A 25,171-nucleotide genomic window follows, 5' to 3' on the forward strand; every position below is an offset into this window, starting at 1 on the left:
TGTAGCAAAGTGTCATTTCCTCAGTGTTGTCACATGAAAAGATATACTCAAATATTTACTAAAATGTGAGGGGTGTACTCACTTTTGTGAGATACTGATATTTATATATATATATATATATATATACATATATATATATATATATATATATATATATATATATATATATAAACATGGGGGATTGGAAGTGATGCAGACAATTACATTGATGGAAGTTACAATCTATCTGCAATATTAAGCTGATCTACACCCTAAAAAAAAAAAAGAACAAAATAAAAAAGAAGCTTGTGTGTGCAGAGCGGCACCAGATTTAAAAACACGTCTTACCTTTTTGTAGTTAATAAATCCAACGTAAAAAGTGATAACTAGTATTGCAAAAGTGAATCCATTATTCTCTAGGTAATTAAACATCTCTCTCCCTATCTTCTTTCATAGGAACGTTTCAAGAACATTTCTGTGTATCGGTTGTCAGGACGTCGGAGTTGCAGTTGTCAGGCGTGGTCTTATGGAGGGTTTCCAGACCTTGGCCGATCGACATGACCACGCGTTGAATACATTACTGGAGCAATTCCGCGGGTTGTCTGTTAGGCAGCCTCCCACGACGGTAACCTCCCAGCCCTTCAGTAACCCGGTAGTCAACAGCGCGTCTCTCCAGGCCACCCTGGCTTCCCGAGAACCCCGCTTACCTCCACCTGAACGCTTCGCTGGAGAGTCGGGAACCTGTCGGGCGTTTCTCGCTCAGTGTTCCCTCATCTTTGAGTTGCAGCCCTCCTCCTTCCCCTCGGACCGGTCGAAGGTAGCGTACCTCATCACGCTGATGTCCGGGAGGGCTCTCGCCTGGGCTACGGCAGTGTTCGTAGCCCAGGCGAGATGAAGTGAAGAAGGTTTTTGATTCTCCATTGTCCGGGAGAGAGGCTGCCCGGAAGTTACTCCAGCTTCGTCAAGACTCCCGCAGTGTGGCAGACTATGCGGTGGATTTCCGCACGTTGGCGGCTGAGAGTGCATGGAACCCGGAATCGCTGTTCGACACGTTCCTGCACGGGTTATTGGAGGAAGTTAAGGACGATCTAGCAGCCCGGGGCATACCAGAAGTCCCCGACATCTCCATCTCCGAGAGAATCTGAGGCTACCCGAGTTTCCGAAGTCTGCCGATTCGCCTCTTCCCGAGCCGATGCAACTAGGCAGAGCTAGGTTGTCTCCAGCCAAACTTTTACGCAGGCTTAACACTTAACAGTCGAAATCTCTCCGGTTACTCATCTACTCAGGGACCGATGAGAATTTTATGGACACTACCCTGGCGTCCGAGCTGGACATCCCCACTCAGCCCCTCTCCATTCCCATGAACGATAGAGCACTGGACGGGCGCTCTATAGGCAGGGTCACCCACAATATCACTCCCATCAACCTACGAGTGTCAGGGAATCACAGCGAAGCTATCCAATTCCTGCTTATTAAGTCCCCTCAGGTTCCTGTGGTATTGGGATTGTCTTGGCTCCAGGGACACAATCCCCTCATCAACTGGACTGCTGGTGCCATCATGGGCTGGAGCCCGTTCTGCCACACCCATTGCCTGAAGTCGGCACAGCCTGCCCCGGGACATCTTCCTGTGGGCTCGGGAATGTTGCCCTGGACCTCTCCGCCATTCCCGCAGAGTACCAGAACCTCCGGGAGATTTTTAGTAAGGCTCGGGCGACTTCGCTTCCTCTGCAACAACCCTATGACTGCGGGATTAACCTTCTCCCGGGCTCCCGGGATGACTGTATTCACTGTCGGGTCCAGAGACCAAGGCTAAGGAGACCTACATCGAGGACTCTCTGGCTGCAGGGTTTGTCCTGGCTTCTGCCTCCCCCTCCAGCGGAGGGTTCTTCTTTGTGGAGAAGAAGGACAAAACCCTGCGCACGTGCTTCAACTACTGAGGCCTCAATGACACCACGGTTAAGAACCGCTACCTGCTACCACTCATCGCCTCTGCCTTCGAGCCGCTCCAGGGGGCCACCGTTTTCTCCAAGTTGGACCTGCGGAATGCCTACTACCTGTTGCGGATACGGGAATGGGACGAGTGGAAGACTGACTTCAACATGGCCAGCAGTCACTACGAATATCTGGTCATGCCATTTGGTCTTACCAATGCTCCAGCTGTGTTCCAGGCCCTGATTTGTCTTAGTCTACCTCGAAGACATCCTCATTTTCTCCAGCTCATCCCAAGAACACGTGCTCCACGTCCGACAGGTCCTCCAGCGCCTCCTGGAGAACCAGCGTTCTTGGTTACATCATTGCTGCGGGGAATGTACAGATGGATCCCGGAAAGGTGAGAACGTTGGTGGATTGGCCCCAACCTACATCCAGAGTGCAGCTGCAACGCTTCCTGGGATTTGCCCATTTTTATCGCCGCCTTATCCAGGGTTACAGCACCCTGGCTTCTCCCCTGTCTGCACTCACCTCTCCCAAGGTTCCATTCACGTGGTCCCCAGCTGTGGACCGGGCGTTCCCGGACCTCAAACACCGCATCACCACAGCTCCCATATTAGTTCATCCTGACCCATCCCGTCAGTTCGTGGTGGACGCTTCGGATGTTGGAGTAGGGGCTGTCCTGTCCCAGCATTCTGCCCTAGACCTCAAGCTGCATCCCTGTGCCTTCTTCTACCATCGTCTTAATGCCACGGAGAGGAATTATGATGTGGGGAAATGTGAGCTTCTCGCGGAGAAGATGGCGTTGGAGGAATGGAGGCACTGGTTGGAGTGGGCGGAACATCCTTTAATTGTGTGGACGGATCATAAGAACCTGGAATAACTCCGCACCGCCAAGCGTCTCAATTCCAGGCAAGCTAGGTGGGCCCTGCTTTTCACCCGGTTTAACTTCTCCCTCTCCTACTGCCCGGGTTCCAAGAATATCAAGCCGGATGCGCTCTCACGCCGCTATTGCCCCGCGGCTACCCCATCAGACCCCGAGACCATCCTCCCCACCTTGTGTCTGGCGGCGGTTCTCAGCTGGAGAATTGAGAAGCAGGTCCATGAGGCGCAGCGTTCCCAGCCGAACCCCAGGGGGGGCCCAGATAACCAGATGTTTGTCCTGACGCTGTCCGCCCCTCGGTCCTAGAGTGGGCCCACTCCTCCAGGCTTAACTACCACCCGGGTTCCCGTCGGACCCTGGCTTTTGGTGGCCTACCATGGTCCCTGATGTCGCCGCGTTCGTCGCCGCCTGCACGATCTGTGCGCAGAATAAGACTCCTTTCCGGCAGGTCTCCTTCAACCCCTTCCTGTCCCTCACCGTCCCTGGTCACACATATCCCTGGACTTCGTCACTGGTCTCCCCCCGTCTGATGGCAACACCGTCATCCTTACTGTGGTGGACCAGTTTTCCAATGCCGCCCATTTCATTCCTCTCCCCAAACTATCTTCTGCCAAAGAGACGGCCCAACTCATTGTGCAGCATGTCTTACGGATCCATGGACTCCCGGTGGAGATGGTGTCTGACCGGGGTCCTCAGTTCTCGTCCCGGTTCTGGAAGGCGTTCTGCATGCTCATTGGGTCGTCGGTCAGCCTGTCCTCCGGGTTCCACCCCCAGTCTAATGGCCAGTCGGAGCGAGCCAATCAGGACGTGGAGATGACTCTTCACTGCCTTGTCTCCACCAACCCCACCACTTGGAGCCAGCAACTTGTGTGGGTTGAGTACGCCCGCAACACCCTTCCCTGCTCTGCCACTGGTCTCTCGCCCCTGGGATATCAGCCCCAGCTCTTCCCGGAGCAAGAGAAAGACGTCGGCATACCCTCGGCCCAGATGTTTGTCCGCCGCTGCCGCCGTACCTGGAAGAGAGCCCGGGCGGCTCTTCTGAAGACCACGTCCAGGTATCGACGACAGGCGGACCGCCACCGGACCCCGGGTCCCCGGTATCGTCTCGGGCAGAGGGTATGGCTGTCCACTCGGGATCTGCCCCTCCGAGTCCTGCAAACTTTCCCCCCGTTTATCGGCCCTTTCCCCAACTCCAAGATCCTTAGCCCCTCTGCTGTTCATCTTCTGTTGCCCCGTACCCTTCATATACATCCCACTTTTCATGTGTCTAGGATTAAACCTATGTCTCACAGCCCTTTGTCTCCTGTTTGTGTCTCTCATTTGTCCCCATTATCCCCTGTGTATTTATACCAGTGTTTTCTGTTTGTCTGTTACCAGTTCGTCTTGTGTCATCAAGCTTACCCGCGTTTTTCCCATATTCCTGTTTTGCTCTAGTCCCTGTTTTCCAGTTGTTCCCTGTTTTGACCATTCTGCCTGCCCTGACCCTGAGCCTGCCTGCCGTTTCTGTACCCTCTTATCCTGAGCCTTGATAGATAAATGCAATTCAAAACAGCAATAATGACATTAACATATACAGTACCAGTCAAAAGTTTGGACACACCTACTCATTCAAGGGTTTTTATTTATTTTTACTACTTTCTACATTGTAGAATAATAGTGAAGACATCAACACTATGAAATAACACATATGGAATCATGTAGTAACCAAAAAAGTGTTAAACAAATCAAAATATATTTTATATTTGAGATTCTTTAAATAGCCACCCTTTGCCTTGATGACAGCTTTACACACTCATGGCATTCTCTCAACCAGCTTCATGAGGTAGTCACCTATAATGCATTTCAATTAACAGGTGTGCCTTCTTAAAAGTTAATTTGTGGAATTTCTTTCCTTCTTAATGCGTTTGAGCCAATCAGTTGTGTTGTGACAAGGTAGGGGGTTATACAGAAGATAGCCCTATTTGGTAAAAGACCAAGTCCATATTATGGCAAGAACAGCTCAAATAAGCAAAGAGAAACGACAGTCCATCATTACTTTAAGACATGAAGGTCAGTAAATCTGGAACATTTTAAGAATGGAAGACCCAGAGTTACCTCTGCTGCAGAGGATAAGTTCATTAGAGTTACCAGCCTCAGAAATTGCAGCCCAAATAAATGCTTCACAGAGTTCAAGTAACAGACACATCTCAACATCAACTGTTCAGAGGAGACTGTGTGAATCAGGCCTTCATGGTCGAATTGCTGCAAAGAAACCACTACTAAAAGAAACCAATAAGAAGAAGAGACTTGCTTGGGCCAAGAAACAAAAGCAATGGACATTAGACCGGTGGAAATTTGTCCTTTGGTCTGGAGTCCAAATTTGAGATTTTTGGTTCCAACCGCTCTGTCTTTGTGAGACGCCGTGTGGGTGAATGGATGATCTCCACATGTGTATTTCCCACCGTAAAGCATGGAGGAGGAGGTGTTAGGGTGTGGGAGTGCTTTGCTGGTGACACTGTCTGAGTTATTTAGAATTCAAGGCACACTTAACCAGCATGGCTACCACAGCATTCTGCAGCGATACGCTATCATTTGTTTTTCAACAGGACAATGACCCAACACTCCTCCAGGCTGTGTAAGGGCTATTTTACCAAGAAGGAGAGTGATGGAGTGCTGTACCTGGCCTCCACAATCCCCCGACCTCAACCCAATTGAGATGGTTTGGGATGAGTCGGACCGCAGAGTGAAGGAAAAGCAGCAACAAGTTCTCAGCATTTGTGGGAACTCCTTCAAGACTGTTGGAAAAGCATTCCAGGTGAAGCTGGTTGAGAGAATGCAAAGAGTGTGCAAAGCAGTCATCAAGGCAAAGGGTGGCTATTTGAAGAATCTCAAATATAAAATATATTTTGATTTGTTTAACACTTCTTTGGTTACTAAATGATTCCATATGAGTTATTTCATAGTTTTGATGTCTTCACTATTATTGTACAATGTAGAAAATAGTAAAAATAAAGAAAAATCCTTGAATGAGTAGGTGTGTCCAAACTTTTGACTGGTAGTATACATTGCGAAGAATGTGAGAGTAGGGTGAATCCCCTAGCAGGTCTCGAACCTAGGACACCAGCATCAATGACAAATGCCCTAAACACTGTCCCAATAAGGGATATCTCTAGACCATTTGCTTATTTTTTGTGTGTTTGGTGGGACGTTGATGGAATATTCTCCAAACCCACAGAAAACTGGACACATTAATGTTCTTTGAAAGTGCCAATGAAACGTTTCTAGAACATTCATATCTTAAGTTCTGAGAACATGGTAACCACGTTCTGGTTCTAATTGACATTAAGGGAATGGTTCCTTGGAAACATTCCTTGCACATCACAGGAAGATTCCTATGAAAACGTAAGTTAATGACCTAATGAGAATCTTAAGGGATTATTCTCTAAAGTTGTGGGAACGTTTGTTGTTAGCTAGGAACATTCATTACCATAGCTGTACAAATATGTTTCACCTACAAAGGGACATGAGAATATTATAACAAAATAGGAAGTACCTTGGTGTGCAATTTTGTAAGTAGTTTTTCATCCAGGTTTGTCTGCTTGTATACCCTGGTCTTGTACCTAAACTGTAAAACAGAAAAAATGTACGGTAAAACATTTATTTAAATATTTTAAACCATCTGAAGGATAAGAACCACATTTGTTTTCATACTCCTGGCTCCAACTTGGCCTAAACTAAACACTGTAGTGCCTCTGGAATCAACCCTAACCCTGATATGTTACATATTTGGAACCCCACCCTGAACACTTGCAAAAGAGGCACCACCAGAGGGCATCATAATATCAGTGTATGGGTATCACAGTACTGTACATCGCTTTTATAGTATGTGAAGCTCCACAGTGAAAAATCTAAGTCACACCCATGCACTGCAAACCCACTAAAACCCAGATGTATGTTAAATACATCTATAAGAAATCTGTTTCGCTCCTACAAGGTGGTTGTGGTTATGGTGGAGGTAAAATCCATGCATACCAAGTATGTAAAAAAAAATTCTATGGAAATCTGACTTGTGGCAGCCCATTAGTCAAAGTGAGTTTTGAAATGATCTTCCTGAAAAGGCTAAATGGGATAAACATATTTTTACTGCATCACTATCTAACAACGTTTTCCCAGTGTCTCCCATCAAAATACCTCCAGGTAAGGCACCCCTTTCTCAAAGGACTGTGGGTAATCTCGGAGGCAGCGCTCCTCCTCCAGGAACATGGCGTCGCGTCCATCTCCGGCGGGCTGAAAGAGGCCATAGTTGAAGACGTCCCACAGTGGCTCGCCCAGCGAACAGATTACCTCCTGCTTGGCGCTCCACACTGTGAAGTCAGGGTCAAACTGCAGACACCTCTGACCGAGGGAGGAGACAAAAGACAAGACAGCACAGTGAACAGTTGATAAGAGGGAGATCATGAATGTATTGTTTTCAAGGTGGTGTGTGTGTGTGTGTGTGTGTGTGTGTGTGTGTGTGTGTGTGTGTGTGCATGCGTGTGTAGGATGGAAGCAAGAAGTGGGTCAAAGGTGAGTTCTACATTTTAAATGCCATTTGATTTGACTGAAAGGTGTATAATTAGCTTGACATACAATCTGTGATCCAAATCTAAAGCACAATGACAGTTAATTATGTAAAATGTGGTGACATTGAGGCTTTATTTACGGCTCATGATTGACAAGTTTTTGTATTAAAAGTAGATGTAGTACTTTATGAAAATTGGTTTCACCTTTCTATTGATGGCACTTTAAAGCTGACAATAATCATGCTTATGCTTCTTGAAATAAATTAATAATTTAACTGAGCTAGCATAGGCCTACTAACTACTGAACATCAAATGTGCTCATTAACTCTAAAGCTACTGATTCACTATCACCAGTCCGACTCATTTGAATATATTGAATGTGTACACTGAACATTTCATTCTGGGAAATAAGAGATCCCAGAAATGTTCCATATGCACAAAAAGCTTATTTATCTCAAATTTTGTGCACAAATTTGTTTACATCCCTGTTAGTGAGCATTTCTCCTTTACCAAGAAAATCCATCAACCTGACAGGTGTGGCATATCAAGAAGCTGATTAAACAGCATGATCATTACACAGGTGCACCTTGTGCTAGGGACAATAAAAGGCCACTCTAAAATGTGCAGTTTTGTCACACAACACAATGCCACAGACGTCTCAAGTTTTGAGGGAGCGTGCAATTGGCATGCTGACTGCAGGAATGTCCACCAGAGCTGTTGCCAGATAATTAAATGTAAATTTTTCTACCATAAGCAGCCTGCAACGTCATTTTAGAGAATTTGGCAGTACGTCCAACCAGCCTCAAAACCACACACCACGTGTAACCACGCCAGCCCAGGACCTCCGCATCCGGCTTCTTCACCTGCGGGATCATCTGAGAGCAGCCACTCGGACAGCTGATGAAACTGTGGGTTTGCACAACCAAAGAATTTCTGCACAAACTGTCAGAAACCATCTCAGGGAAGCTCATCTGCGTGCTCGTCATCCTCACCTGGGTCTTGACCTGACTGCAGTTCGGCGTCGTAACCGACTTCAGTGGGCTAATGCTCACCTTCAATGGTCACTGGCATGTTGGAGAAGTGTGCTCTTCACAGATGAATCCCGGTGATGGCAGACAGCGTGTATGAAGTCATGTGGGTGAGTGGTTTGCTGATGTCAACGTTGTGAAAAGAGTGCCCTATGGTGGCGGTGGGTTTATGGTATGGGCAGGCATAAGCTACGGACAACGAATCCAATTGCATTTTATTGATGGCCATTTGAATGCACAGAGATACCATGATGAGATCCTGAGGCCAATTGTCGTGCCATTCATCCGCCGCCATCACCTCATGGTTCAGCATGAACATGCACGCCTCCATGTGGCAAGGATCTGTACACAATTCCTGGAAGCTGAAAATGTCCCAGTTCTTCCATGGTCTGCATACTCACCAGACATGTCACCCATTGGGCAAGTTTGGGATGCTCTGGATCGACGTGTACGACATCATGTTCCAGTTCCCGCCAATATCCAGCAACTTCGCACAGCCATTAAAGAGGAGTCGGATAATATTCCACTGGCCACAATAAACAGCCAGATCAACTCTATGCAAAGGAGATGTGTCGCGCTGCATGAGGCAAATGGTGGTCACACCAGATACTGACTGGTTTTCTGATCCACGCCCCTACTTTTATTTAAAGGTATCTGTGACCAACAGATGCATATCTGTATTTCTAGTCATGTGAAATCCATAGATTAGGGCCTAATGAATTTATTTCAATTGACTGATTTCCTTATATGAACTGTAACTCTAAAATCTTTGAAATTGTTGCGTTTATATTTTTGTTCAGTGTAGTTAACAAGACTCAAGACACACAATAAGACTCAACACTCGCTTTCTCATCTAAACCAATTGTACCTATGCCATAAGCCTAGACCTGCATTGCAATCAATTGGAAATATGGATTTTTTTTTTTTACTTCTTTGGAGGATAAAGCGCTTTTCCCCCACACATGTCTGTGTTTGATACACTAGAGGCTTTCTGGTCACAATGGACAATGTCTTTGATGTTTTTATATGCATCTGGTAGCACTAATGAGATTTTACGCTGATGTTTATGGAATCTATTTTTATATTATTTATTTCCAACGTTTCTTTTCTTGGGACAACATTTTCTATCATTTTTTTCTTGGAACGACATGTGTGTAGAGTAGTAGGGGTTCAGTGAGATACATACAGAGCTATTGTCCCATGCTTATGATCTGTAAATAAAATTGTACAGTTCAGCATAGTTCCTTGTCTCCCTCCTCTCCCCCTCTGCCTCTACATTTGATACTGTAGCCAACAGCATTGGCATGGCAACGAGTTCATTAGAGGAGCAAGGCACCCGTTGCCGTAGCAATGCCTTGGTGTTCTCTGGGAGGTAAACCATATGAGGGGGGTTGTGTGTGAATGTGTGTGTGCGTGTGTATGTGTGTCTGTGTGTGTGTCTGTGTCCGTGTCTGTGTCTGTGTGTGTGTGTGTGTGTGTGTGTGTGTGTGTGTGTGTGTGTGTGTGTGTGTGTGTGTGTGTGTGTGTGTGACGCGTTTGTGTGTGTGTGTGCGAGACATGTGTATGCAAGACGTGTGTGTGTGTAATCCCTTGGAGAGAGTGGAGCTAATGTAATATACAGTGCCTTCAGAAAGTATTCACACCCCTTTACTTTTTCCACATTGTGTTGTGTTACAGCCTGAATTTAAAATTGATTAAATTTAGATTTTGTGTCACTGATCTACACACAGTACCCCATAATGTCAAAGTGGAATTTTGTTTGTAGAATAACGATAACAAATTAAAAGCTTCAAGTTCTTGAGTCAATAAGTATTCAACCCCTTTGTTATGGCAAGCCTAAATAAGTTCAGGAGTAAAAATGTGCTTAATAAATTGCATAATAAGTTGCATGGACTCATTCCGTGTTCAATAATAGTGGTTAACATGATCTGTGAATGACAAGCCCATCTCTGTACCCCATATATACAATTATCTGTAAGGTCCCTCAATCGAGTAGTGAATTTCAAGCACAGATTCAACCACACAGACCAGGGAGGTTTTTCAATCCCTCGCAAAGAAGGGCACCGTTTGGTATTTGGGTAAAATAAAATAAGCAGACGCTGAATATCCTTTTGAGCATGGTGAAGTTATTAATTACACTTTAGATGGTGTATCAATACACCCAGTCATTACAAAGATACAGGCGTCCTTCCTAACTCAGTTGCCAGAGAGGAAGGAAACTGCTCAGGGATTTCACCATGAGGCCAATGGTGATTTTAAAACAGTTACAGAGTTTAATGGTTGTGATATGAGAAAACTGAGGATGGATCAACAATATTGTAGTTATTCCACAATACTAACCTAAATGACAGAGTGAAAAGAAGGAAGCTTGTACAGAATAAAAGTATTCCAAAACATGCATCCTGTTTGCAAAAATGCACTTAAGTAATACTGCAAAAAATGTGGCAAAGAAATGTACTTTTTGTCCAGAATACAAAGCGTCACGTTTGGGGCAAATCCAACACATCACGGAGTACCACTCTTAACATTTTCAAGCATGGTGGTGGCTGCATCATGTTATTATTATTATTTTTAATTTTTTTATTTAGCAGACGCTCTTATCCAGAGCGACTTACAGTTGGTGAGTGCATACCATTTTTTTTTTACATACTGCTCCCCCGTGGGAATCGAACCCACAACCCTGGCGTTACAAGCACCATGCTCTACCAACTGAGCTACACGGCACTACATATAAATGTGGAATAAGTGAAGGGGTATGAATACTTTCTGAAGGCACTGTATACGAGTGTGCGACTTCCTCCCCATCATTCTGTTGTTTCCGACAGGGTTTTCTGGGATGCTCTCAGCATCTGTCCTCATTACATTGAATATAGCATTGTTCAGACATAAATAACTGAGAGATTAATCAATGTACAGATGTATTTTGTGTGACCTGATCTCAATCCCCCTCTATTTGCCTAGTCATGCCTCTTTTTGCCTCTCCCTTTCTAATATCCTGTGCGTCTCTCTCTCCCCCTCTCCTTCTCTCTCTCTCTTTCAGCCTATAGCATGCACTACACTCCCTCGTTCTCTCCATCCTCCTCTAATTTCAAAACAATTATATTTCCTGTGTGAGGTACTGTAAGTGTTTGTTGGGGTGGGTAGTGGGCGGTCTAGGTATTCGTTGGTGAAGCTGCTTTAAGACCAAGACACCAAATGCCCTTTTGGTGTTTACGCCTTTCACACTGCTGCTCACTTCCCAGCCCTCCCCAAACTCATTAAAACCATATTAGATAATGAAAAATTACTGTTATATTGAGGGCAGATTAGCTGACATGTAGAACAGTTGGGAATGTTCTGGGAATTGGAGTACGGAGAAGATTCATAACGGGGGAAGGGTTAGCATAGGGCACCCATTTTCACCTGAAATGACGCTATACGGACTGATTGGTTGGCCAATTCTCACCCACAATCTCACCTACCTATGCAATACCAAGAAAGCATCTGAAATAGCAAATCATTGCTAACTTTAGTGAGACGAGAGAACACTGTAATTTTGACCATAATGAATGTCTTTAGGCTGTCAATTACTTTGGATTATTAAGTGAGTCAAGTCTCCATTGATTTCTGTTCTTTATGGATACATAACCTACAGTGCAAAATTGATTACATTTAGATTTTGTGTCACTGATCTACACACAATGCCCCACGCTGTCAAAGTGGAATTTTGTTAGTAGAAATTAATAAACAATTAAAAGCTGAAATGTCTTGAGTCAATAAGTATTCAACCCATTTGTTATGGCAAGCCTAAATAAGTTCAGGAGTAAAAATGTGCTTAACAAGTCACATAATGAGTTGCCTGGACTCACTCTGTGTGCAATAATAGTATTTAACATGATTTTTGAATGACTACCTCATCTCTGTAACCCACACATACAATTATCTGTAAGGTCCCTCAGTCGAGCAGTGAATTTTCAAACACAGATTCAACCACAAAGACCAGGGAGGTTTTCCAATGCCTTGCAAAGAAGGGCAACTATTGGTAGATCGGTAAAAATTAGAAAGGCAGACATATAATATCCTTTTGAGCATGGTGAAGTTAATAATTACACTTTGGATGGTCTATCAATACACCCGGTCACTACAAAGATACAGGCGTCCTTCCTAACTCAGTTGCCGGAGAGGAAGGAAACTGCTCAGTGATTTCACCATGAGGCCAATGGTGATTTTAAAACAGTTACAGAGTTTAATGGTTGTGATATGAGAAAACTGAGGATGGATCAACAACATTGTAGTTACTCCACAATACTAACCTAAATGACAGAGTGAAAAGAAGGAAGCCTGTACAGAATAAAAAATATTCCAAAAAAGATGCATCCTGTTTGCAACAAGGCACTTAAATAATACTGCAAAAAATGTGGCAAAGAAATTAACTTTTTGTCCAGAATACAAAGTGTCATGTTTGGGGCAAATCCAACACAACACATCACTGAGTGCCACTCTTCATATTTTCAAGCATTACGGTGGCTGCATCATGTTATGGGTATGCTTGTCATCGGCAAGGACTAGGGAGTTTTTTAGGATAAAAAGAAACAGAATACAGCTATAAGCACAAGCAAAATCCTAGAGGAAAACTTGGTTCAGTCTGCTTTCCAACAGACACTAGGAGATTAACCTAAAACACAAGGCCAAATCTACACTGGAGTTGCTTACCAAGACGGCATTGAATGATCCTGAATGGCCTAGTTACAGTTTTGACTTAAATCGGCTTGAAAATCTATGGCAAGACTTGTCTGTCTAGCAATGATCAAGAGTCAACTTGACAGAGCTTGAAGAATGTTTTAAAGAATATTGGGCAAATATTGTAGAATCCAGGTGTGCACAGCTGTAATCGCCGCCAAAGGTGCTTCTACAAAGTATTGACTCAGGGGTGTGAATACTTATGCAAATTAGATTTGTATGTATTTCATTTTCAATACATTTGCAAACACGTTTTCAGTTTGTCATTATGGGGTATTGTGTGTAGATGGGTGAGAGAAAAAACATATTTAATCCATTTTGAATTCAGGCTGTAACAAAATGTGGAATAAGTCAAGGAGTATGAATACCTTATGAAGGCACTGTATGTGACAAAGATGGTTGTTCTGAATGGAATATGGTTCCCCTCAGGGTTTATCTCTGGCCTGGGCTTGGCTGTTACACTGTATTATGTAATGATAGTAATGTAAGAAGTATATAATAACAGCTTGACATACTTGTACTTAGCAGTACCATGAAACATGCACCTACTGTCTGTTTGATGTCAGGGATTCCAATGCGGAACACCATCATGGTCAGTCGAGTGTCCTCTATGGGTGCCACTGTGGTCATACTGCGCTCCATGTGAGCACGTCTTTTCTGGGTCTGAGTTGACGGGGCCGGGGCCGGGTGATACTGCTGCTGGTGCTGCTGCTTATGGGGGGCCTGATTGGACGTATAAGGGATGCCTCTATTTCCTGGATTGTCTGGCCTCAGCGTCCGGTCTCCTCTCTGTCTTCCGACCACAATGGCTGAGGGTTTACCTCCCTCTCCTTTACCTTCGTGTGATTGTCTACCTCCCTTCATCTCAATCTCCTCGAGCCCTTCCATCCCTCCGTTCTCCTTCTCTCTACTCTCCCCCTTTCTGTTCTCTTGTCCCTGCTCCTCTTCCTCTTCCTCCCCATCCTTGTCGTCCTCCCCAGGATAATAGTGTTTGTTATTTCCCAGCATCCTTTGCTGTGCAGGGTCACTGCAGAGAGGGCCGGGTGACATTGCTGTCGTGGCAACGTGACATGGTTGTCCCGTGCGACATCGTCTTCACCCCCAAAAACATGCTGTGGAGGAGAGAGGGAGAGAAAGGGGTTAACTAAATAGCTAATTAACACATTGACTGATAACACTGAAATCAACACATTTCTCAAACTGTGAGAAAATAAATAAAAAAGCATTAAATGTAAAGCATTTGGCATGAACAGAAGCGTAGCCATGAATGATGGTGGATGACGTTGGGATTACCCACTGCCCCATTGTCATTCATGGTCGGAATTGGTTTGGGGTATTTGGAGCGGCTTCACTTTTGTACAAATTTATAAAAATAAAAATTAATGAAAATGAAGGCGGTGTAGACTCAGACCGACAGATGGAGCTCAATAAAACATCACGAGACCACAGGGATAGTATTCATTTTGGACTCTAGTAGCAGGCACAACTCGGACAGACGGCCTGCTTCTGGAAATACTCATGATTTTGAAAGAATTACAGACATGAGAAAAGTGCAGACACATAACTCCCATGGGGAACATGGCAAACATAATGGATAGATAAGGTCTAGGGTTTTGAACCAGTGTTTGTGTGTCAGCACCATTGAATGACAGTTGTTGGAAGTATGTTTGATGCACGCAAATCAATAGGGTTTGTTCATGTCTCAGAGCCCAAACAGGAAGCATGCCCATTGAATAGTTCTGGTGTAAAGTAAGAGGGTGAAAAAGAGGAGCATGTTGTGAAAGTGATTCCCAAGGAGCCAGTGATTGACAAGGACGGCCACTTCACTGTGAACAACGGTCTGTCAGAGGAAGTGAGGCTGGCATGCCAGGGAGATGAGCGGCCGGCTGGAGAATGGTGGTGAGGGGAAGAAGGAAATGTGTCTCAAACCACTTCATCAACCACATATACTGTACAGTCGTGGTCAAAAGTTTTGAGAATGACACAAATACTAATTTTCATTAGTCTGCTGCCTCAGTTTTGATGATGGCAATTTGCATTTACTCCAGAATGTCATGAAGAGTGATCAGATGAATTGCAATTAATTGCAAAGTCCCTCTTTGCCATGAAAATGAACTTAATCCCCAAAAAACATTTCCACTGCATTTCAGCCCTGCCACAAAAGGACCAGCTGCCATCATGTCAGTGATTCTCTCGTTAACACAGGTGAGAGTGTTGACGAGGACAAGGCTGGAGATCACTCTGTCATGCTGATTGAGTTAGAATAACAGTCTGGAAGCTTTAAAAGGAGGGTGGTGCTTGAAATCATTGTTCTTCCTCTGTTAACCATGGTTACCTGCAAGGAAACACGTGCTGTCATCATTGCTTTGCACAAAAAGGGCTTCACAGGCAAGGATATTGCTGCTAGTAAGATTGCACCTAAATCAACCATTTATCGGATCATCAAGAACTTCAAGGAGAGAGGTTCAATTGTTGTGAAGAAGGCGTCAGGGCGCCCAAGAAAGTCCAGCAAGCGCCAGGACCGTCTCCTAAAGTTGATTCAGCTGCGGGATCGGGGCACCACCAGTGCAGAGCTTGCTCAGGAATGGCAGCAGGCAGGTGTGAGTGCATCTGCACGCACAGTGAGGCGAAGACTTTTGGAGGATGGCCTGGTGTCAAGAAGTGCAGCAAAGAAGCCACTTCTCTCCAGGAAAAACATCAGGGACAGACTGATATTCTGCAAAAGGTACAGGGATTGGACTGCTGAGGACTGGGGTAAAGTCATTTTCTCTGATGAATCCCCTTTCAGATTGTTTGGGGTATCCGGAAAACACCTTGTCTGGAGAAGACAAGGTGAGCGCTACCATCAGTCCTGTGTCATGCCAACAGTAAAGCATCCTGAGACCATTCATGTGTGGGGTTGCTTCTCAGCCAAGGGAGTGTGCTCACTCACAATTTTGCCTAAGAACACAGCCATGAATAAAGAATGGTACCAACACATTCTCCGAGAGCAACTTCTCCCAACCATCCAAGAACAGTTTGGTGACGACCAATGCCTTTTCCAGCATGATGGAGCACCTTGCCATGAGGCAAAAGTGATAACTAAGTGGCTCGGGGAACAAAACATTGACATTTTGGGTCCATGGCCAGGAAACTCCCCAGACCTTAATCCCATTGAGAACTTGTGGTTGATCCTCAAGAGGCGGGTGGACAAACGAAAACCCACAAACTCGGACAAACTCCAAGCATTGATTATGCAAGATGTCAGGATGTGGCCCAGAAGTTAATTGACAGCATGCCAGGGCGGATTGCAGAGGTCTTGAAAAAGAAGGGTCAACACTGCAAATATTGACTCTTTGCATAAACTTAATGTAATTGTCAATAAAAGCCTTTGACACTTATGGAATGATTGTAATTATACTTCAGTATACCATAGTAACATCTGACAAAAATATCTCATAACACTGAAGCAGCGAACTTTGTGAAGACCAATACATGTGTAATTCTCAAATCTTTTGACCACGACTGTATACTGAACAAAAATATAAACGCAACATGTAAGGTGTTGGTCCCATGTTTCATGAGCTGAAATAAAATACACAAAAAGTTTATTTCTCTTAAACTTTGTGCACAAATTTGTTTACATCCCTGTTAGTGAGCATTTCTCCTTTGCCAAGATAATCCATCCACCTGACAGGTGTGGCATATCAAGAAGCTGATTAAACAGCATGATCATTGCACAGGTGCACCTTGTGCTAGGGACAATAAAAGGTAACTCTAAAATGTGCAGTTTTGTCACACAACACAATGCCACAGATGTGTCAAGTTTTGAGGGAGTGTGCAATTGGCATGCTGACTGCAGGAATGTCCAACAGAGCTGTTGCCAGAGAATTGAATGTTCATTTCTCTACCATAAGCCGCCTCTAATGTCATTTTAGAGAATTTGGCAGTGCGTCCAACCGGCCTCAAAACCGCAGATCATGTGTAACCACGCCAGCCAAGGACCTCCACATCCAGCTTCCTCACCTGCGGGATCATCTGAGACCAGCCACCCGGACAGCTGATGAAACCATCTCAGGGAAGCTCATCTGCGTGCTCGCCGTCCTCCCCAGGGTCCTGACCTTACTGCAGTTTGGTGTCGTAACCGACTTCAGTGGGCAAATGCTCACCTTTGATGGCCACTGGCAAGCTGGAGAAATGTGCTCTTCACCAATTAATCCCGGTTTCAACAGTACCAGGCAGATGGCAGACAACATGTCTGGTGTTGTGTGGGAGAGTGGTTTGCTGATGTCAACATTGTGAACAGAGTGCCCCATGGTGGCGGTGGGATTTTGGTACGGAAAGGCATAAGCTATGGACAATAAACACAATTGCATTTTATCGATGGCAAATTGATTGCACAAAGATACCATGATGAGATCCTGAGGCCCATTGTCGTGCAATTCATCCGCCGCCATCACCTTATGATTCAGCATGATAATGCACTGCTCCATGTCGCAAAGATCTGTACACAATTCCTGAAAGCTGAAAATGTCCCAGTTCTTCCATGGCCTGCATACTCACCAGACATGTCAACCACTGAGCATGTTTGGGATGCTCTGGATCGACGTGTACGACAGCGTGTTTTCCAGTTCCCGCCAATATCCAGCAATTTCACATAGCCATTGAAGAGGAGTGGGACAACATTCCACAGGCCACAATCAACAGCCTGTTCAACTCTATGCGAAGGAGATGTGTCACGCTGCATGAGACAAATGGTGGTCACACAGATACTGACTGGTTTTCTGATCCACGCCCCTACCTTTTTTTAAAGGTATCTGTGACCAACATATGCATATCTGTATTCCCAGTCATGTGAACTCCATAGATTAACGACTAATGAATTTATTTCAATTCACTGATTTCCTTATATGTACTGTAACTCAGTAAATCTTTGAAATTGTTGCATTTTGTTGCATATTTTGTTCAGAGTACATTAGAGAGGGAGGCTCAATGAAAAACATTGTAAGGGCCAAAGTACGTGCATTAAATAAAAAAATAAAAAAATATCTAATATACAGTACCAGTCAAAAGTTTGGACACACCTACTCATTCAAGGGTTTTTCTTAATTTGTAAAATGTTTTACATTGTAGAATAATAGTGAAGACATCAAAACTATGAAATAACACATATGGAATCATTTAGTAACCAAAAAAGTGTTAAACAAATGAAAATATATTTTATATTTGAGATTCTTCAAATAGCCACCCTTTGCATTGATGACAGCATTGCACACTCTTGAAATTCTCTAAACCAGCTTCATCTGGAATGCTTTTCCAACCGTCTTGAAGGAGTTCCCACATATGCTGAGCACTTGTTGGCTGCTTTTCCTTCACTCTGCTGTCCGACTCATCCCAAACCATCTCAATTGGGTTGAGGTCGGGGGATTGTGGAGGCCAGGTCATCTGATGCAGAACTCCATCACTCTCCTTCTTGGTAAAATAGCCCTTACACAGCCTGGAGGTGTGTTGGGTCATTGTCCTGTTGAATAACAAATGATAGTGGGACTAAGTCCAAACCAGATGGGATGGCGTATCGCTGCAGAATGCTGTGGTAGCCATGCTGGTTAAGTGTGCCTTGAATTCTAAATAAATCACAGACAGTGTCACCAGCAAAGCACCCCCACACCATAACACCTCCTCCTCCATGCTTTACGGTGGGAACTACACATGCAGAGATAATCCGTTCACCCACACCACGTCTCACAAAGACACGGCGGTTGGAACCAAAAATCTCAAATTTGGACTCCAGACTAAAGGACAAATTTCCACCGGTCTAATGTCCATTGCTCATGTTTCTTGGCCCAAGCAGGTGTCTTCTTCTTATTGGTGTCCTTTAGTAGTGGTTTCTTTGCAGCAAATCGACCATGAAGGCCTGATTCACACAGTCCCCTCTGAACAGTTGATGTTGAGATGTGTCTGTTACTTGAACTCTGTGAAGCATTTATTTGGGCTGCAATTTCTGAGGCTGGTAACTCTAATGAACTTATCCTCTACAGCAGACGTAACTCTGGGTCTTCCATTCCTGTGGCGGTCCTCATCATAGCGCTTGATGGTTTTTGCGAATGCACTTGAAGAAACTTTCAAAGTTCTTGAAATGTTCCATATTGACTGACCTTCATTTCTTAAAGTAATGATGGACTGTCATTTCTCTTTGCTTATTTGAGCTGTTCCTGCCATAATATGGACTTGGTCTTTTACCAAATAGGGCTATATTCTGTATACACAACTGATTGGCTCAAACGCATTAAGAAGGAAACAAATTCCACAAATTACTTTTAAGAAGGCACACCTGCTAATTGAAATGCATTCCAGGTGACTACCTCATGAAGCTGGTTGAGAAGAATGCCAAGAGTGTGCAAAACTGTCATCAAGGCAAAGGGTGTTTATTTTAAGTATATTTGGATTTGTTTAACACTTTTTGGGTGACTACATGATCCCATATGTGTTATTTCATAGTTTTGATGTCTTCACTATTATTCTACAATGTAAAAAATAGTACAAATAAAGAAAAACCCTTGAATGAGTAGGTGTGTCCAAACTTTTGACTGGTAGTGTATATACTGAACAAAACTATAAACGCAACATGCAACAATTTCAACAATTTTACTGAGTTGCAGTTCATATAAGGAAATCAGTCATTTGAAATAAATAAATTAGGCCCTAATCTATGGATTTCACATGACACTGGTCAGGGGCGCAGCCATGTGTGGGCCTTGGAAGGCATAGGCCCACCCACTGGCGAACCAGGCCCACCCACTGGGGAGTCAGGCCCAGCCAATCAGAATGAGTTTTTCAACACAAAACGGCTTTATTACAGATAGAAATACTCCTCAGTTTCATCAGCTGTCCGGGTGGCTGGTCTCAGACAATCCCGCAGGTGAAGAAGCCGGATGTGGAGGTCCTTGGCTGGCGTGGTTACATGTGGTCTGCGGATGTGAGGCCGGTTGGACGTACTGCCAAATTCTCTAAAACGACAGAGGCGGCTTATGGTAGAGAAATTAACATTCAATTCTCTTGCAACAGCTCTGGTGGACATTCCTGCAGTCAGCATGCCAATTGCACGCTCCCTCAAAACTTGACACATCTGTGGCATTGTGTTGTGTGACAAAACTGCACATCTTAGAGTGGCCTTTTATTGTCCTCATCACAAGGTGCACCTGTGTAACGATCATGCTCTTTAATCAGCTTCTGATATGCCACACCTGCCAGGTGGATGGATTATCTTGGCAAAGGACAAATGCTCACTAACGGAGATGTAAACAAATTTGTGCACAAAATCTGAGAGAAATAACCTTTTTGTGTGTATGGAAAATGTCTGGGATCTTTTATTTCAGCTCATGAAACATGGGTCCAACACCTTACATGTTGCATTTATATTTTTGTTGAGTATAATTCATAAACTATTCAAAAATGTTGAATTGTAGTGCACACTACAGGCAAATAACCTGTACCAGTAGTTTAGAAACTATGCATCAACACATGTGAAAGGAAATGCAGGAAACCACCTATGAAATGGACAAAACAAGCCAACCCAAACTAACTCTCACGCAATATCAAGCTACCGTTCATCATAAACTCAAGCTGTTGTGTGCGGCATTAGATTCGCCATTCCCAAACCACGCCGCACATTGACGGCGATGGCTTCTATAATTCACACGTTGCTAAACCGCAGCACGTTAGCCTAACCCTTACAAGGTTTTATGAGGTTAACACCATCATACAATTAACCAGGGTGGACGGAGAGAGGCTGATTTATGTACATTGTCTCATTAAATATTGAAGAACTTGGGAGTCTGCACTGGAAGAGATAAGAGAAGAAGGGTAGACAGGCCAATGGAGCGTCAAAGAACTAACTAATTGGGGAGAGAAAGCACAGGGGGAATACATGAGAGAGAAAGAGAAAGAGTGAGATGTATTTTGCATAAAGCAGAGTAATCAGATTTAGGGAGAAAGAGAGAGAGAGAACAATTGGGGGGTTGGAAAGGTGACGAAAGAGAGTTGGAGAGCCCTGAGAGGAAAAGTAGGATATAAGAGTGATTGGATGAGGAGGGGGTGAGAGGAAGAACTGGTTGGCAACCAAGGAGTGTAAGAGTTGGTACGGGAAATAGGCCTACATCACAAGTTTGAGCCACATTTACAACCACAATAGGTACTGAAGTCTCATGAACCTCCCAATACAAGGATAAAGCTCCCTTATGATTTCAAAAACTGACATCATACTTGTTGGCTTGCTCTGCATGACAAATTTCCAGTTGAAGTCGGAAGTTTACATACACCTTAGCCAAATACATTTAAACTCAGTTTTTCACAATTCCTGACATTTAATCCTAGTAAAAATTCCCTGTCTTAGGTCAGTTAGGATCACCACTTTATTTGAAGAATGTGAAATGTCAGAATAATAGTAGAGAGAATTATTTATTTCAGCTTTTATTTCTTTCATCACATTCCCAGTGTGTCAGAAGTTTACATCCACTCAATTAGTATTTGGTAGCATTGCCTTTAAATTGTTTAACTTTGGTCAAATGTTTTGGGTAGCCTTCCACAAGCTTCCCACAATAAATTGGGTGAATTTTGGCCCATTCCTCCTGACAGAGCTGGTGGAACTGAGTCAGGTTTGTAGGCCTCCTTGCTCGCACACGCTTTTTCAGTTCTGCCCACATATTTTCTATAGGATTGAGGTCAGGGCTTTGTGATCTTGACTTTGTTGCCCTTAAGCCATTTTGCCACAACTTTGGAAGTATGCTTGGGGTCATTGTCTATTTGGAAGACACATTTGCGACCAAGCTTTACCTTCCTGACTGATGTCTTGAGATGTTGCTTCAATATATCCACATAATTTTCCTTCCTCATGATGCCATCTATTTTGTGAAGTGCACCAGTCCCTCATGCAGCAAAGCACCCCCACAGCATGATGCTGCCACCCCCGTGCTTCACGTTTGGGATGGTGTTCTTCGGCTTGCAAGCCCCCCCCCTTTTTCCTCCAAACATAACGATGGTCATTATGGCCAAACAGTTCTATTTTTGTTTCATCAGACCAGAGGACATTTCTCCAAAAAGTATGATCTTTGTCCCCATGTGCAGTTGCAAACCGTAGTCTGGCTTTTTTATGGCGGTTTTGGAGCAGTGGCTTCTTCCTTGCTGAGCGGCCTTTCAGGTAATGTTGATATAGGACTCGTTTTACTGTGGATATAGATACTTATGTACCTGTTTCTTCCAGCATCTTCACAAGGTCCTTTGCTGTTGTTCTGGGATTGATTTTCACTTTTCGCACCAAAGTACGTTCATATCTAGGAGACAGAACGCGTCTCCTTCCTGAGCGGTATGATGGCTGCGTGGTCCCATGGTGTTTATACTTGCGTACTATTGTTTGTACAGATGAACGTGGTACCTTCAGGCGTTTGGAAATTGCTCCCAATGATGAACCAGACTGGTGGAGGTCTACAATCTTTTTTCTGAGGTCTTGGCTGACTTATTTTGATTTTCCCATGATGTCAAGGAAAGAGGAACTGAGTTTGAAGGTAGGCCTTGAAATACATCCACAGGTACACCTCCAATTGACTCAAATGATGTCAATTAGCCTATCAGAAGCTTCTAAAGCCATTACATCATTTTCTGGAATTTCCCAAGCTGTTTAAAGGCACAGTCAACTTAGTGTATGTAAACTTCTGACCCATTGGAATTGTGATACAGTGAATTATAAGTGAAATAATCTGTCTGTAAACAATTGTTGGAAAAATGACTTGTGTCATGCACAAAGTAGATGTCCTAACCGACTTGCCAAAACTATAGTTTGTTAACAAGAAATGTGTGGAGTGGTTGAAAAACGAGTTTAAAAGCCTTCAACTTAAGTGTATGTAAACTGCCGACTTCAACTGTACATGGAGGGCACCACTGAATTGAAAACAGTGAGAGCTTAGTACCATCTGAAGACTGTGTTTTTGACTGACACTGAAGTTGGGGAGAGAGCAGCCCAAGGGAAACCTGAATGATCTGAATATTAGGGCCTATAGGTCTGTCGTAGCCGGCCGCGACCGGGAGACCCATGGGGCGGCGCACAATTGGCCCAGCATCGTCCAGGGTAGGGGAGGGAATGGCCGGCAGGGATGTAGCTCAGTTGATAGAGCATGGCGTTTGCAACGCCAGGGTTGTGGGTTCGATTCCCACGGGGGGCCAGTATGAAAAATAAAAAAAGTATGTATGCACTCACTAACAGTAAGTCGCTCTGGATAAGAGCGTCTGCTAAATGACTAAAATGTAAATGTAAATGTCTGAACTCAGATCAGCACCAGAAACACTGGTGGAAACCTGGAGAAAGGGAATGGTGCCCAAACAGGGTATTTGACAGTGATATGGGGAACAGAACATATGGGTTCACTGAGGTGTGTAGAAGCCAAGAGGAGAGGGATGGAGTTGAAAATCAGAGGAGGATTAATCATGATAACGAGGACATAGATAAATTGCCCTCTTTCAGTGCCCAGGAAGTACAGATGGATGGATGGATAGATTTGGGGAAAGGTTTAATGATATCTTTTTCATCCATCTTTCTTTTCCTCTTTGCGTTGGAAGATAGGATCTAGATTTCATCACTTGCAACAAAGTCACCATGACTTTGGGCTGGCATTGACGTCTGACCCCCTTCAGTAGCTGTGCAAACAATCGTACAATACATGATAAATAAAACAAATATTGAAAGATAGTTTAACATTGACATACAAGTCAACACCAGAACACCAGAACTACATGCTATATCATGCACATGTGTACTGTCAGACATTACATCTTACACCTGTTAGCAACATTTCTCTCTTTATAGACAGCTGGTCTATCAGTAACTGGCATGTTACATTTGAGTGAAGTCTAGATCTTGGGTTTTCTCCTTTTTTGGGTCAATCTCAAGGGAATGGTCATAAATACGGTCACAGCGCAGAGCATTTTTCAGGCCTTAAAGGCACTGCGTTCCACTCTCTCACACTCTCTCCCTCTCTCTCCTCTCCCTCACTCTCTCTCTATGTAGGACAGAGCGTGAGTATAGATATATTTTCAGTTGGTCCCCAGAAACTAGAATTGGAGAGTATCCAAGGAACAGATTGTCCCACTTTTGAGTCCTACGAAAGTAGAGCGGCCAAGTTCTGTCCTCCATATCTCTCTCTTTCACTGGGTCTCCAGCCTTCAACCTCTTTCACGCTGCAAGTCCCCTCTACTTAAGCATGGGACATTTAGGAATGTGCTGTAGGTCTATTACAACATTAGAGAGACTGACGGAATTAACACTTCTATTGAGAAAGGGGGCTTTGATAAGTTATATGGGAAGTACCTACGAGTGGATCATTGGCCATCGAAGTGTGGAGTTATCAGAGCTCTGACGTAGATAGCTACTCCCATGAGAGAAGATTGGGAGGAGGAGCAAAACTTCAGTGGATAAATTCTAAAGGGCGGTACTCAATACAGGAAGACTGCAAACACTCAGGGATGTCCATTTTAACTCCTTGAGGGCCATGTTGTATGCTAGCTACGTTTCTGACTTCTGGTTTCTAATAAACCAAGGAAGCACTTGATGCTAAAATTATATTATTGTAGAGATGTGGGACAGTCAACCATCTAAAATGTATCCATTTTCAGGTTTTGCGGGTAAATACAATTTAATAAAATTAAATACATTTCTGCTGCCTTAATTAATTTTAAAATCAGATAAGAACACATAATAATAGTATAATTCACCATCCTCTACCATGATTCTCTTACTGTTATTTCACAGGGAAATTAAATGATCGCCTCTCCAAAACATTTGCATTTCATTAATCAAACAGGATGTTAGATGATAATCAAACAGTTACTCAAACAGACATCTTATCATTAATTAAGTGCTTGATTAAAATAATTACCCCGAGCCTACACTCCTCGGTAAACAATTCCCAACTCTTTGATCTACTCTGAAGCCTCCCCATTCTCCAACTCCACTTCAACAAGGGCCATCCTTTTCTGGAAACATCTAGCTATCCTCCAAGGTTAGAGATGGGCTGACAAGGTATCAAAAACAGATAGATCGGAATCACACTCACTCCTGAGTCTAG

General features: G+C 44.0%; 1 protein-coding gene across 1 annotated transcript in view; it reads right to left on the minus strand.

Annotated features, from left to right (window-relative positions):
* LOC311100945 (SH3 and multiple ankyrin repeat domains protein 1-like) overlaps window positions 1-14,129 on the minus strand; it is a gene marked incomplete at both ends in the record, with an annotated part of 40,810 nt that extends 26,681 nt beyond the window's left edge. The window contains 3 exons of the mRNA XM_084141921.1: window positions 6,324-6,395; window positions 6,962-7,165; window positions 13,629-14,129. Of these exons, the coding sequence (XP_083998047.1) occupies window positions 6,324-6,395; window positions 6,962-7,165; window positions 13,629-14,129 (777 nt within the window). The remainder of the gene's footprint in view (window positions 1-6,323; window positions 6,396-6,961; window positions 7,166-13,628) is intronic.
* Window positions 14,130-25,171: the final 11,042 nt, after the last annotated feature.

Source organism: Coregonus lavaretus (assembly GCF_964263955.1).
Source record: "Coregonus lavaretus genome assembly, chromosome: 25".
Classification (NCBI taxonomy): Eukaryota; Metazoa; Chordata; class Actinopteri; order Salmoniformes; family Salmonidae; genus Coregonus; species Coregonus lavaretus.